Source organism: Camelus ferus, chromosome 10 (assembly GCF_009834535.1).
Source record: "Camelus ferus isolate YT-003-E chromosome 10, BCGSAC_Cfer_1.0, whole genome shotgun sequence".
In the NCBI taxonomy this organism is placed as follows: Eukaryota; Metazoa; Chordata; class Mammalia; order Artiodactyla; family Camelidae; genus Camelus; species Camelus ferus.
In genome coordinates this window covers 7,600,578-7,616,712 of record NC_045705.1, presented here as the reverse complement: position 1 = coordinate 7,616,712, position 16,135 = coordinate 7,600,578, and the positions used below count along the sequence as shown (strand labels likewise).

The following is a 16,135-nucleotide window of genomic DNA, read 5'->3' as shown; positions in this document are numbered from 1 at the left end:
ACAAAACTTAAAGATAAGGAAAAAATATTAAATGCAACAAGAGAATTCCCACAAATAACACACAAGAGAATGTCCATAAGGTTATCAGCTAATCAGCTTTTTGATAGGAGGGTTCCCTCTTCTTCACACTCTCTCCAGCATTTATAATTTGTGGACTTTTGATGATGGCCATTCTGACCAGTGTAAGGTGATACCTCACTGCAGTTTTGATTTGCGTTTCTCTAATAATTAGCAATGTTGAGCATCTTTTCCTGTGCCTGTTGACCATCTCTGTGTCTTCTTTGGAGAGATGTCTGTTTAGGGCTTCTGTCCACTTTGTGACTGGGTTCTCTGCTTGTTTTGCACTTACTCTTATTCTTTTTCATAACTTATTTATTTTTTTTGGACACAGTTAACTCATCTCTTTTCCAAAACTCTATGTTGAATGTTACTAGAACTGACAGCAATTTTTACCCAGATTCCCAAAGAATATTCTTCATTTTTACAATTTTACAGACATTTGTTAGATTTCCTGATTGCTCTGCCACCTATTTCTGACACTGGATTTTTGGATTAGCAAAACTTTTACAATGTTACTTGTAGACTCTTGGCTTTTAGTTGATCCATTTATTTTGTATTCTGCTTCATAGTTTGCTAGCGCTTGGTTTTATGACTGAATGAGGAATTTTAAAATTTCACTTGCCACATGTGGCTGAGCAACAAACTCAGTTTCAAACCATCTGGATACCTTTAGTTCTCTAGTGATGGGTTTTTATTCTTCCTAGCTTTGTGGAACAAACCAGAAGCTTTATAGTAATTAAAATGCAACGTTTAAAATCTAAATACAAAAATCACAGCTTAATGGTTTTCATATTTGAATTTTATAATAATTTGGATATCAAATCTAATGACTATTAAGAAACAATGTGTCTGAACTTAAATTCTCAAGAAAGCACAGTGAACAATGAACAGCATAGTGAATTCTTAAGTTCAGCACAATGTGTCTGAACTTAAATTCGCAAGAAAGCACAGTGAACAAAGTAAAAAAATAAGGACTATTTTAGGTAGAGTTTAAGTAGTGCAGTGTAAGAACTCTGTGGGAAGTGGTGTACTGAGGAGGATGGGGGAAGGATACACTACAACACAGATTTCAAGACTGAATTCTGCCTTCATCTCTTACTGTGGTGAATCACATTATTAGGTTTTCTAACATTAAGCCAACTCACCTTGGTCATGATGTATTATCTCTTTCATACACTATCAGATTTGATTTGTTAACACTGCATGTACAAGTGTGTCCTCTGTGAAGATGTAGAACTTCCAAAATTTTATGTAGAGCTAAGTTATAAGCAGTAGAACGTAAGGAAATTTTTTCAGAATTAAATTATAGGACACCCCAAAAGAAAAATCTGAGTGAAAAATGTCAAATGACATATAAGAATGTTAAAACATATTTATAATTTTATTTTTTTAATTATTAAACATTTTTTAAATAAACTGATTCACTTGTAAACACTTAGGATTCATAAAAGATCACTGACATAGTTTGAAAAGCAGTTTAAAGAAATTGAAAGGCTCCCAAAAATATCAAGATTAGCCTTCATTTAAAAAAAAAAAAAACCCACAGAACTATATAAAGCTGTTTACTTCTACCCATGAAGTCTCTGTTGAAATAGAAAGAATACAGAATGTTAAAATTAAAAGAAAAAACATACATACCTGCCTTCTGTGCTCTGAAAGAGAGTCATAGAGCTTCCATCCGTTTTCAGGGAATACTTCTTTGTACTCAAAAGCAAAAAGAGGCTACAAAAAGTAAAAGGAGTTAAAGCTAAAAAAGACAATTATGGAGGTAATGAATCATAAATGTAATCTTATCATATCTAGAGTTTTCATTTACTTATCTGCAAAGGTATTTTGTATTGGCATCGTTTTATATTATTGTTTTATCTTTTGCTTTATAATTTTGAGAACTTAACTGTATATTTTTCAAACATTAAAAAAAGCACAAAGGCCACCACCAATATTTATCAAATGCTAACGTATCACCATATTTCATTCAGAATTTATCTTTGGTAGCTGTTTTAGGTTTACTTCTAAATAGTTAAAGACATATGACATAGAAAAGACATCTTCTAATGCAATGAACTAGTCTGACGTCACAGTTTCAGCAGTTAGGCAGCTTTAAAGATTGTGCTACATTTTATAAAACATACTGAATGAACTGTTTCTTTTTTGGCATGCAATCTGTGTATCAAAAAAGAAAACTTTATTTATCAGTAATGGAGACAAAGTGGCAGGAACAACTATGATGAAAAACACTCAAACTAGAGTCAGAAGACCAGGATTGATTCCAAATTTTACTCCCTACTAACTGAGCCATTGAGTTAACTGCCTACCTGCTCCTGGCTTCAACTTTAAAATATGGATAAATAATATTTACCACCACAGGCTACTGTGGACATTAGATTATATAAAATAAATGTGGAAGCCTAACACTGTTAATAGCACACAGTAGGAACTCAACTAAGAATTTGTCCTCCCTTCCCTACTAAAATTGCTAGGCTTAATTCTCCGCTCCCAATTAAAAAGGGGCTTTCACATCCTAATGGAAACTACACACAGCTTTTCATTATGGAAATACCCTAGATAAAAAAATTCTATAATGACAGAGTATCAGTCTGCAGGAACGGACCTCAGAAATCAGCCAGTCCAGCTTCCTCATTTTATACCAAAAAACTTGGTCCTAGAGATTAGATTAAACCTAAATTATACATCTGGTTAAACAGTAAAGTAGGATTGAAAATGTGGAGATTCTAGATAGCCTAGACGTTTCTTAAAACCACGCCAATAATTACAATACAGATTTTTCAAAGATAAGAAAATCTTACCAGGTTATTAGAGACAGGGAATGCATATTTCATTAGATTCTCAAATATAGATCTTCTTGTTCGCCCCTCAGGTTTATGAGCAAACCGTAAATTCCGAATATCCTGGGAAAGAGTTAGGATCCAAGTCATCTATCATTGTTAGTTCACTTTTTATTTAATGAATAAACAAGGCAACTTAAAACTATCTTATAAAATGTTAACATCTGTGAATGTAGGATACAAAAATAAATCAGACAACAGCTCCTGGAAGCAGGGAAACAACACCTTATTGATAGAAAAACAAACACAAGGCACTCTGACACAAGGCAGAATTCAGAGGAAAGAAAATTAACCTCTGCTTGTGAACTCAAGGCAGGCCAGTGAAGGAGGCAGCGTCTGACGTAGGCACTGCTATCACATGACTGATACACACTATCAACATATGTCCTTTCCCTGTGAAGGCCCATTTTCTGTCATGAATTTCCCTATTAAAAACCTGATTAGCTGTTGTTGTATTTCATAAATGTCTTCATTTCCATTAAGCTTTGTGACCATTTTCCTATTTGTAATCCCTTCCATTGGATCTTCTCTCCATAAGTCTCCCGCTACTAGAATGACAGAGCCAAAGTCGGCCTAAAGGTCTTCATCCACTCCATGGCCCAGTTCTTCACCCATCCACCAGCAGGAACTCTGGATAGTCTGGCTGATATCGTCCAGGCTCTACAGTCAGATCTAAAGACCCCAGGTTCCCTTCCCTTATTTGCCCTCAAGCAGTTGTCTATGCTCAGGTTAGATGTAGATACATATTCATGTTCCAGTTTCCTGACATCTTAACAGCACTGAGAAAAAAGTTGAGATGAAGAATAATGTCAAGACTATCCATTTTATTCAAGTGTTTTCATCTAGACAGAATTCAGAATAGCTTTATTACACCACATGCTGTAAAACTGAACACAGACACACCCCACTACAATGCACCAACAGAACATGAACAAGATTTGATTACACATCTGATCCAAAACTAGAAACGATAGCTCTACTATCTTTTAAAACAAACATGTGCAGGAACCTAAATTGATCCCTTGTTTTTCCTCAGTAAATATCTTTACAACTAGCAGGGACATACATAATCACTCTGTTAAACACAGAGTCTCCAAAAGCACCACAGCAGGGGCCCTAAGAATGGCTGGTTTGTTGATGAGGGTCTTGTTCATGGGAAAAAAATCACATTTAAAATGATCAAAAGTTCAAAGTCACCCTTTTTCACATCCTCTCATATTCTACGCTCTGTTATTATTAGACCACAGAAGAGTGACCAGGAGACAACGTCTTGTCACATGGTTGACAACTACAACGCTCTCAGAGCCCTTCCGACTATGAGGGAAAAGCATACAGATAATTACTAAGTCATTAGCTTTAACGCTAGATTCATGAGACTCCTAAGATCGGCCTAAGAAAGGACCCTGGGAGTCATGCACGTGCTGCTGCTCCTACTTTCCCGGCACTGGCAGAACAGCAAAGGAAGGACGGAGGTGAGCCTGAATCGAGAGGTGTTCACTAGGCCTCAATAAGGAGAACCAGGACCTGCAGAAGCGGCACACGGTACTAAATGCCTACGACTGGATATAAAATTATAACAATGTAAGTTTCATTCAAGTATCCATGCATTTAAAGAACACGAGTTAGATAAGAAAATAGGGAAGGTCTGTGATACGAAATTGTCCCCACTGTTGTTTCAGAAGCAGACAAATTATGAGAACGAGAAATAGGAAAGACAGGTGAATGCGTCGTTACCAGTTCTTCCACTACAAAGTACTATGAGCCAACTGCTCAGAGCCTAATGCTTCTAATTTGTAAATTAAAGGTAGTACTGTCAATTGTGCCTACTTCAAGATTTTTATGAGGCCCAACATAAAATAATGAATGTGAGAGCACTTTGTGTTGGGTTCAAAAAATTCAAGTCATCTTTTTATTACAACTAAATGTTGTTTTCTTCTACTAGAATGATGTTTTTATTACAAAATCCATTTGACATTTTGGAAACCGATTTCTAAACACGGGCTCTATTTAATACAAAGCTTTGCAAACCAAATAAAATTGCATACGTATTACAACATTTACCTTGCATACAGTTTCTAGTCCGTAAGAATTTTCACCTCGACTAGAAGCACCACCAATTTTTTCTACTCTGCTTATAACACCAAGAGAAGCATCTAGAACAAATGGGGGATCCTAAAGGAAAGAAAAAATAAATAAAGCTGAGCAACTGATACTGTACAATTATAGCTGAAAAAAATCTTAATTAGAAATGCTTTAAATAAAAATGATCAAAGATGAACAATCAACACATAGATGTACATATAAAAATCTAATCTGACAAGTCTTACCCGTTCCATGCTTTTGAAATATAATCTGTAATTTGTAACAGTCAGAGTTCCTCGGACAGCACCAGTGAATGGACATATGTAAGTTACATCTTTGGCTGAAAAGGAGAAGAGTCCACAATTTACTGTATATTGCACACTATTAAAAACTGCATTCTCATCTTTTCACAGGTAAAATTTAATAGAAATCTGACTGCTAGTCTACATAATGCTTGAAAATCACAGAGCCGATGATTCAAAGCGACCTGGGAAGCCAAAGCAAGCTTCCAATCACACACTAACCTGGGGAAGGAATGCAGAATGAATGGGGAGGACTGAAGAGGCAGAGGGAGACAGAACACAGGGAAGCCAAGGCGGCCACTCTCCCTGGTGACACAGCAGGCGCAGTGGTTGGAGTAGTGCACGGAGGCGTGGTAGCAATGGTGGTGACAGTGTCTCAAGTCACGGCCACCAGCCAGCTAATCAGACCTCCTAGATCACCTCCTCAATCTGCTGGTCGTCTTCTGGCCAGTCTAGTGTGTCAACATTCCTCTAAATACACAGTCCCCGAAACATGTAACACCAGAAGCTGCTGAGCTGGTTATATTTGTGGGGAAAATGCTGTGGGGGAAATGAAATGTACGTGAAATGTAATTTCTTAGAAAAATAATAGTATGATATGAGGGTATTATATTCCTAACCAAACAATTGATGTCAAACTTTGCAGAGAAATAAACAAAGCATTATTTAATTAAATGATAAATAATGAATCTATACAGTACGACTGCTTTTCAAAACATGTGTTAATTATTTTAAATAAGCAGGGTAACTCTGCTGCCACTAGCTCAAAATAATATTTACTACGGTAGAGTTTATAAAGCCTGATACAAAGTTTTTTAAAATCTTAAAATATTCATAAATCCCTGCTATGTCATTACTGCAGTAAATAAGCAGATAAAGGAGTATTTTCATTGTTCCAAGGAAGTAAGGCACAATTAGGAGCAAAAACTTTCTAAGAACCTTTCAAGGGGCTTCCGGGAAAACTGAGGAGCATGAAGTATGTTTAATGATGTATTGCAACCTCCTGACTTTGCTTTCTGTTCATCACTTTGAAGGACTGATTGCTTCGTATGGAATCTGAAATGAGACTGATCTTCTAACAAACATTTCTAACGTCTGAAACAGCTCCCTTGGGAATGTGCGAGTCTGAGCTACATTTTTTAAATCATTGTTTCCAATGCATTTCCAGTGTTTCATTTAGAGGGAAGCTTTTAAAATTAAATAAGCTCATCATTATAGAAAGATACGTAAACTTGCCTTGCATACATCTCCTTGCTCTTATGAATTTTTACCTCAACTGGGAAAACTTTAGTCAGTGTTACTAAAAACATTTCTGGATTCTTTCCAGAGCCAGTTTTCTTAACTCACACAAGAAAACCAATCTTATTATTCTATATTTTACTATAGAATAATATGTCCCCCCTAGGCCAGAGTTTTCGTTACACCTTCCCCTTTATTCTGAAGTCGTGAAATAATATGCATGAAAGTGCTTTCAAAATAAAAGTACTGCACCAAATACAAGGGGTCACGCCTAACTTACTGTTCCCATCACCAGGCTCTGCTTCGTTCTGTCCTGTTTATCCTTTTCTCCAGGCTGGTGGCAGCTAAGCCACTCTCAAGAGAGAACTGATGCCAACCTAGCAGGGTTTGTACCAAGTAGAAGGGAGACTGTGACCGGAGCAAATGACAACAGTGCCAACCAGCACTGACACCAGGCACTTCAGAATTTATAGAGTAATTTTGACCTGAGTACCTCTTTAGCCGTCAAAACAACCCTTAAGTATAAGATTCCTAGTTACCTACGATTTTTAGCAGGCTCAGACAAGTAAAACAAATTGCTTACTGTTTCAGAAGCGGTAACTACTAAGGTGAGGACTTGAATGCAGCTCCTCTGACTGCAAGTCCCAATCCCTTTCCACCACATCACACAAAGCCAAGCCATCAGGTACACAGTCCGTCCCCCGTGTTAGAAGGTGGAATACTGCAGGCCAGGACCACCCCTCCTGCCGATGCGCCCAGGCCACGACGGTCTGACACTGCTGCTGCTGCTGTTAAAGCGTTCTGTTGATGTTCCAACACCACTCGGACTTTTAAAAACATCTAAACTGCTCAGACCAACTAAGAATCAAATGTCTTTTCTACACGAATTAATACATTCCAGGTACTCTAGCCTTATATCTTACGTTACATTTAATTTTCTGTACAATGATCAAGTCTATACAGATGGTTTTTGATTCAAATATTTTATTTATTAGGTATTCCTCTAAATTTTGCACTACTAATGCTGCCTAGTGTTACTAAAAGAGCTGAGATTACTAATCCTCTCAAATTTTTCCTGAGCTCACTGTGAAAAAAGAATCCATAATAGTTTGTATGAGGTAGACCAAAACGACTTTGAGAATACCTATTTACAAGGATGTAAAATATACACAAATAAAGGTAATACGTGAGAGCATGCAATCTGTGCAGAAAGAGCAGCACAAAAACATACTTTAAGTAATGCAAAGGGCAGTCCATTCAGCTACGGGATCGGAGGACGTTCAGGGAACACAGGCAGGTGAGCCGTGCCCCAGTGGCAGGCACCCTTGAGGTGTGTAGAGATGCTGATACAGCGCTCAACGCAGGGAAGAAGCTCATCTTGGGAAACTACAGTAACCACTTGGGCAAAGGTAAGTATAGTGTCTGGATCTCTCTCGTTTATGTTGTATCGCATTCTTTTCATTCCTTCTCAATCTCTCTGGTCTCTTCTACCGTATAATTGTAAAATGTTCACCAAAGCTATGTTCTTGGCCCTCTTCTCACTCCATACCTGCTCTGGGTTATTTTCCTCCTTTGATTTTCAACTACTATCCACGTTCTGATGATTCCAAAATATGGACTTCCAGCCCTGATCTCTCTCCTAAGCTCCTAGCAGTTTCCCATATGTACCTGAAGCTCAATGTACATAAATATTATATCAAGGGCTCTTGAAAATTGAGAGGAAAACATAAATTCAAGAAATCCTTAGAGATTACTCCTCTGCATTTGGTGAACTGACTTGATGTCAGAGTTCAGAAAAAAAGAACAGCCTAGGATGAATCCCAGATTTCTGCCTTGAGTCAACAACAACCAGTGTGGATACTAACTGAGGGAGAGAATAAAAGGAAAGGAGTAAATTTAGAGATAAAGGTGATGACTTCAGGCTTGGAGATGCTGGGTATAAGGGGTATCTACAGAACACCCAAGGGCATGTGTCTAAGACACAACTGTTTCTATGTATTAGGACAGAGGTTCACACTAGAAGTAACTAATTTTGGCATCATCAGTAAAAAGATGGTAGGTAAAGCTACTAATTTTGATATGGTCAACCAAAAAGAGCAGGGAACGAAGAGGGAGATGAGTCAAGGGTGAGGTCCTAATGGGAGTGTTCTATTTAAAGGAAGAGGAGACAACAACGATACTGAGTGGTAACTTGAAAGTCTTTTATAAGATCATTTATCATAGCAGAAATAGCAAATGCTATAGGTTCAGAAGAGGAAAAAAACCTGTCACAACACTAGCTGTCACTCTACCAGCTAGGTAGTCTCCCTGTGCCTTAGTTTCTTCATCTACAAAATGGGATTAACATCTTTCTCATAAGGTCACTGTGACGATGACTAAGCTGGACAGGAAGCACTCAATATAGTAACAGCTGTGATTATATAATATCCAGCGCTGACAATGTGTGATGTCTAGCTTAGTAAGTAGTTCAGCAGAACAAAAGCTTAGGGTAGAAGTGAGTATGGGAAAAAAGGAAGTGGGGAGGTATTCAACCAAGAGTTAAGAGCAAGAAGAGGTAAACAGCATGCTAAGTGTGAAGGGACTGAATGTCCTGTGGGCAAGAGCAACACATTCTGGGAGGAGATGCCCCTCTGGCTCGCTTATTTTGACATTAGGAAATGACACCTGGCCAAGGGAAATTAGGCATTTATTAAGTTCTTTTTAAAATTATGATTGATAATAAAATGATCATCCAACGTTACTTATAGAGTTCTTTTATGAACACAAGCATGCAATCTTTGTTTTTAATTGAAGTATAGAGGCTGTACAATATTATATAAGTTACAGGTGTATAATGTTAATGATCCACAATTTTTAAAAGCTATATAGTCTGTTTGTAGTTACTATAAGTATTGGCTCTATTCCTGGTGGTGTACAATACAACCTTGCAGCTTATTTTATACCTAATAGTTTGTACCTCCTAATCTCCTGCCTCTAACTGGCCCCTCCTCCTCCCCTCTCCCCACTGGTGAGCACTAGTTCTCTGCGTCAGTGAGTCTGCTTCTTTGTTATATTCACTAGTTTGCTGTACTTTTTAAACTCCACATATAAGTGATATCGTAAAATATTTGTCTTTGTCTGACTTATTTCCCTTAGCACAGTGCCCTCCAAGTCCATCTGTGTTACTGCAAATGGCAAAATTTCATCCTTTCCCTATGGCTGAGTAGTAACCCACAGTATACATACACCACATCTTCCTTTTCCATTCCTCTGTAAATGGACACCTAAAAAAGAATGAAATCTTGCCACTTGCAACAACATGGATAGACGTGAAGGGTACTAAGTTAGTAAGTCAGACAGAGAAAGACAAACACCATATGTTTTCACTTACATGTGGAATTGAAAAAACAAAACAAGGGAACAAATACAACAAAACAGAAACAGACTCACAGATACAGAGAGCAACCTAGTGGTTACTAGATGGGAGAGGGATGGGGAAAGGGGCAAAACAGGTAAAGGGGATTAAGTGGTACAAACTGCCAACTGTAAAGTAATTAACCTACACGAATGTAATGTACACAGGAATATAGTCAATGTTTTATAATAACTTTGCATGGTGTGTAATCTATAAAAATACCAAATTACCATATTGTACACCTGAAACCAATATAATACTTTAAGTCAACTATATTTCAATAAATAAATAATTTTAAAATTTAAAAAGCTATGGGTATTTGTAGATTACCACACAAATGAAACAGTGAAAGCATGAGGACAAAAAAATTGCTTAAGAGCTTGTTTCCAGTTTCCAGTCCATACAATCAATTAATGCTGAGTTCTCTGGGCTAGACAAAGAAATGCACCCACATGCAAATGGCTTGCTTTACAATGGAGATGAAATATATTTATCCCCAAATCGACCTGAGTTTATTCAGAGTAGCAAAAAAATAAAGACGCAAAAAGAGAGAATGTGTTTTAAGAAAAATGACTTGTACAAAATGAAAACTAAGTGTTTTTTTTTATCTACACAACCCACTCTCTTATTCAAAATAGTGAAATTTACTTTGATGGAATTCAGCTAGTTTGTTTGTTTTTTTGAGTCACCTACTTTCAATGAAAGTAAAGCAAACCAGAGGAGCAGCAGAACGTAGTTCAATCTGCATGTTTCCCAGAGGTCCAAGTACAAACACAACCAACAGGTCAAGAGCTAGGCTCTCAGAACACCCTGGGTATCGGGAAGGCAGGCAGTGAGGAGCCCGCCAGACAGGAGGCGTCTGGGCAGTGAGGCTGTCCTCTGCACACCGAGAGCGCTGAACAGTCTGTACAGTCAGAAAGGAGAAGACATTTGACAAAAAATACCATTACAGACCCATGTCTTTAATATTTTCTCCTGGAAGCAAGGGCGGTTCTTCCATTTCTGCTAATTTGTTAGACTCCCTCAGGACCTGGATTGGAATGGGGAAGAGAGGGCAAGAAAAGAAACATTTTTTATTCAAAGGCTAATCTAATTTTTTACTCAAATTTCAATTGGTCTTATTTAAAGTTATAACGTCATATCACATATACTTCTTTAAATCAAATTAAAAGGCTGTAATGTTGGCACGTATAACATATGAAGTTGCTGTTTTTCTACAGAGCATTTACTGAGTGCCTAACTGTATAAGGTACTATACAAAACACTGCACATTTTCTCACTGAATCCTACAAAAACCCTTTATGGTAGGTGTTATTATCCTAATTTCATAGACGAGGGAAAAGAGGCCAGCAGTGACATTTAACTTGAGTTCAAGATCCCATAGCTAAAAAGTGTTAGAGCCTAGACTTAAATTACAGTCACGGTGGACTACAAAGTCCATTTTCTTTCCCTTAAGCCATGCCCAAGGGCCTTAGTGCCTTTACACTTGGATAAAATCAAGTTCTCACGTAGTTTTAATGTGTAGAGAATTTGGAAATCATGCTGATATTCTTGTTGAGAGAGATTTGATTAATTTAATTAAAAAGATGAAAATCATGATTAACAACATTTATTGAGTAGTCACTCTATGAAGAATGTTACACGGGACTACAAGGAAGAATGTAAAGGTACAGAATCACAGTTTTCCAGTGGATTTACAACCCAGAGACGACACACACAGTTGTCGTCTGGTAAGTATATCCCACTGCTACCAAAACCTTCCTCTTTCACTGCCAGACAAGAAACTTACCGCCTCCAGTTCTGTATCCCCCAATGATTCCTCAACCTTCCACAATCTGGCTTTGCCACCTAACCCGGCCCCTTCCAAGGGCCCTGCTTTCCTCTCAGTAGCCTCCTCATCATTAAAGACACTGGCGCTTCTCAGCCTTCACTTCTACCTCCTTTGACACTACCTGCACTTGCCTGCTTCTGAAAGCTTACTCTCCTGTCTGAACTCTTCCCTCTCCGGCCACTCGTTTTCAATGACCTTTATACTCCCTTTTCTCAACCTACCCTGTTCCCTGTTCAAAGGTGCCCACTTCTCACTTTACTCACTTCCTGATGACTTCATTCCTTTATCTATGACTGCACCCAACTCCAATCTACATGGCCAGCTGAGATTGTGCTTGGACTCTAGTTCCATACACCCAATTGCTTAATGTTCCTCTCCATCTAGACGTCCCACAGACACTCTGAACTCAAGAGATCTCAAACTGACCTGTGTTTCAGACTCTGCAAGAGCCATTACCATCCATTTGGTTGTCTAAGCTGGCCTGCGGGGAGGGCCGAGCGGTGGTCTCTGTGAGCAGACTCAGGCCGTCTCCTTCAACCTTAATCTGTTCCATCAGACTGGGAAGCATTATCACTAGAAAGAAGATTCTCAATTTTTTTTAAAAATAGTTTTCAACTTTTATTTCCTTCAATCCAAAGAGCAGACAGAGTCCTCGAAAGAAGATAAAAAGGAAGAAAAAGCAAGGTACTACCGCTGCCTAAAAGGTCACCTCCTGTGGGCCGTCAAACCTGGGTTGGCTGTCTCCTCGCACAAGCTCCCACCCGCACTCCTCACGCCCCTCTGACTGCCTGTCTGTCCTCCTCCCACCAGGGTCCTAGAGAAGAGGCACCGCAGCTCATACATTTCCGAATTCTCAATAAAAATATAAAATGAGGCACATGTGTAGTTTTTAATTGTCCTGTAGTCACACTTAAAAAAGTAAAAAGAAACAGGCAAAATTTGATTTTAATATCTTATTTAACCCAGTAAGTAAAAATATTGTCATTTCAACATGCAATAAATATTTTTAAAGTATGAATGAGACATTTAATATTCTTTTATTCATACTGAGCTTTCAAAATCCAGAATATGTTTTATACTTCTAGCACGTCTCGACCAGCCCAACCACATTTCAAGTGCTCTGCAGCCATCTGCCTAGTGGTGCCCAAACTGGGCAGCACTAATCTAACGAATCTAATTCTTACTGATAATCAAGTCATTCCCTAGGTTAAGTTAGGTGCTTAGGGGGAATTAGACTAAAGGGTTAACGTTATTGTCACAGCCCAATGTTCACCAAAGGACAATAAACGAAGAACTACAAAGAACAAATTACTTCTGTTCAACAAATTTGCAATCTAAACAAATTCATATTTTTGAAAAATTTAATTTATTTCACAAAATCACCTTAGTGCAATACTTAAATAACTAGAATATACACACATATGTATTGTTTTAATATTCCACATTCTGAAACTGAAAAAAAGTCATTGCCTGTTCCTGACATAGTCTTTTATGTAGTCATAAAAGAAACCTGAGAAAAAAGGAAAGAAGAGGGAGGGAGGAAGGGCAGGCCTATGAAGATGCAGAAAACAGCATAAAAAGTTACATGATGCAAATACATAGACTTCTGGGTCCAAGTCCTGACTAGCTACGTACTCTTAGACAAGGTGCTCAACTTCTTTATGCCTCATTTTCTCCACTTGTAAAATTGTAATAATTATAGTACCCCACAAAAGGGTTGTTATAAAAATTAAATGAGTTAATACATTGAAAGCATTTATATCAGTGTTGACACAAAATAATACTTAATAAGTGTTTTCTATTAATAATAATAATGATAGTAACAATTTAAGCTAACAAGATTGCCAGAATCTGGTAAGACTTTCTACTAATTATGAAGACAGTTAGACCAAAAGATACAAATAAATAATACACAGTATGCTGGAAAAGTCAAACAAGGCTACACATGCGAAAGGTCATATAAAGGGAAGCTGCTTTACCCTCTGCCCACTGTCAACCACTTGACTTGAAAAGACGAAGATTATGGCACTTACAAAGCTGGGCAGCAGTCCCTCTACTGCACAGGTAGACCTCCTTGTAGTTGCTATAGTGTTGTTCCCCACAACTTCCCCCCTTTCTATATTTCTACTTTCAGAAGGAAACTGCAAACCCCAGAAAATCCGTGTGCTGCAGACAGGAGCTGAGAGAAAGGCAGTTCGGGCAGAGGCACAGGTGCATGACGAGGTGCAGCCTTCATCGGTAAAGCTTCGTAAAGTGAGAAAAGGCACAGGGAGCCACAGGCAAGCAGTGAATGCTGAGATCCACAGCTCCCTTATACCCTCCCGGACTGGGCCACCAGACAGCAGGACAATGACGAGAAGCAAGACAAACACCTCTGCTTGGGAAATCTGCCCGAGACGACAGACTTTAATTACAGGCGTACATGGGAGGGTACACGTGAACAACTCCCTTTACAGCTGAAGACAGAAAAAGGAACTCCAACAACTGAGAGGAGCAGGGCCAAGGGCAACCCGGAGCCTGTGTTTACCAGCAAACACTGATCCTGAACAAATCTATCCCTAACAAAGCAGAAGAGGGAAAAAATGGGGTCCAGAAGAATAGACTCTTTGATGAGGAAAAGGAAGGATCAGCCTGGAGCTCAACAGACGAGCAATCCTCTGAAAGCAATTCCCTGTGAGCACGAGCAGGACCACTTATAAACCATCTGACACGCCTAAAAGGAAACCCGAAAAACCAGGGACAGAAAGGAGTGGCTGAAACTCAGAAAAATGAGTAAAATAAGGAATGACAGCAAAAATTGTAAATGTCATAGCAGAAATAAAATCTGTGTTGGAGTTAAGAAAGAACTGAGTGGATTACTTAGAAAACAGCACTTATGTAGAAGGCAAATATGAGAAATCCTGTAAGAATTTATAGAAAAAGAACAGACGTAAAAATCAGGAGGGAAGATGATGACCAATAAAAGAATTTCATTCCCTAAAGGAAAAAAATGAAACAGGAATGGAAGCAATAATCCCATATGTAACTGAAGAACATGCTTTTGCAATAAAGATCTTCTAAGTCTGTTGATCAAAACAGTTTACCATGTTCCACATAACAATCAATGAACAGACATCTCTCAGTGCATCTTAGCAAAAATTTTTTGAACTCTAATTAAAAAATAAATTGAGAATATAGACAAAAATTTTTAAGAGAGAGAGAGAGAGTACAAAGGCAAAATCGAGGCTACCTTCAGATTTCGCTATAAAACTATATTACTAGAAGACAATAGGAAAATGTTATCAGATTCTTGAAGGAAAATGCTCTGACCTTGCTAACATGGAAACCATTCTCAGATATGCCAAGTCAACAAAAATATAACTCACATGTCCTATTCTTGAAAAAAAGAAAAAAAAATGACCTGTGGCAGTAATTAAGCTGAAAAAGAGGAATTAAAATTAAAACTCATATATAAGAAATCTGTGCTGTACAGGAAAAACATGTTTTATATCCTAACTATCCTCCAGCCAAAAAAAACCCATTTACTGCCACTGTACTAACCCGTGTGAGTCTTAGCTTCATCACTTATATTATTAAGATAATATTAATATCCAGCTTACAGGCTTGTGAGTAGATGAGACAGCTGCATCATAAAGAGATTTGCAAGGGGCTATTAAAATATAAGAAATACTTATTATCCACTTAACAATGCGCATCAACATAAATTTTCATTGTCTCTTCTCTCAATAGCTCATTCACATGGTGCTTTATTCCTCTGCTCTAAAATACACAGGGAGTAATATTTGAGACAGCATGTCATAAATACACAGGGAGCCATAAATCTCTAACTCTTGAACTACTAACTTCTAGATTTAGCTATAGAATAGCAAGCATCTTACTTTTCTAAAGAAAGCAGCAAAGGACTGATGTAGCATCATGTAAAATAAGACATCCTTTATTTTTATTTTTATTTTATTCAATGTCTAAAATTTGACATCTATCCATGAACAAAAGTGCCCCCATGGGAGCTATGGAATCCAGCACCACGTGCAGAGGGACCCAGAAGGAGTCTCACCCACCTGTGCACCATGTAACAAGCAGGTGGAACCTGGTACAGGCTGTGGAACCAGCAAGCAGGAGCCTGTGAACTGACTCTAACCCCTGTTGACATCGGTATCTGGAAAACACTGACTAAGGAAGACACCCACAGATGATAAAGCCTTTATGGAAGTCTAGGTTTCAAAAGAAGTTCCAGCACTCCATTTGAACAATAACAACAACAAAATACAAGTTTGGATGCATCAGAGTGGTTATTAAGAGGACCTTTGCCAGTATCACCCCTCCCCAAAAGGGGTGGGTGGGAATCCCTGGTAAAAGGGGTAACAGTGAGTGAACACCCAGC

At 38.2% G+C, this 16,135-nt stretch overlaps 1 protein-coding gene across 6 annotated transcripts in view; it reads right to left on the bottom strand.

Moving 5' to 3' along the window:
• MTMR2 (myotubularin related protein 2) overlaps positions 1 to 16,135 on the bottom strand; it is an 86,887-nt gene that overhangs the window by 22,909 nt on the left and 47,843 nt on the right. For 4 of the 6 annotated variants that reach the window (XM_006186509.3, XM_032488289.1, XM_006186510.3 and 1 more), the window contains 5 exons: positions 10,878 to 10,953; positions 5,234 to 5,328; positions 4,968 to 5,078; positions 2,868 to 2,969; positions 1,699 to 1,782 (listed from right to left, as the gene is read on the bottom strand). In XM_006186509.3, the coding sequence (XP_006186571.1) occupies positions 1,699 to 1,782; positions 2,868 to 2,969; positions 4,968 to 5,078; positions 5,234 to 5,328; positions 10,878 to 10,953 (468 nt within the window). Of the gene's footprint in view, positions 1 to 1,698; positions 1,783 to 2,867; positions 2,970 to 4,967; positions 5,079 to 5,233; positions 5,329 to 10,877; positions 10,954 to 12,180; positions 12,432 to 16,135 lie in introns of those variants that run through there. The other 2 variants (XM_014560733.2, XM_032488291.1) reach the window with 2 other exon arrangements.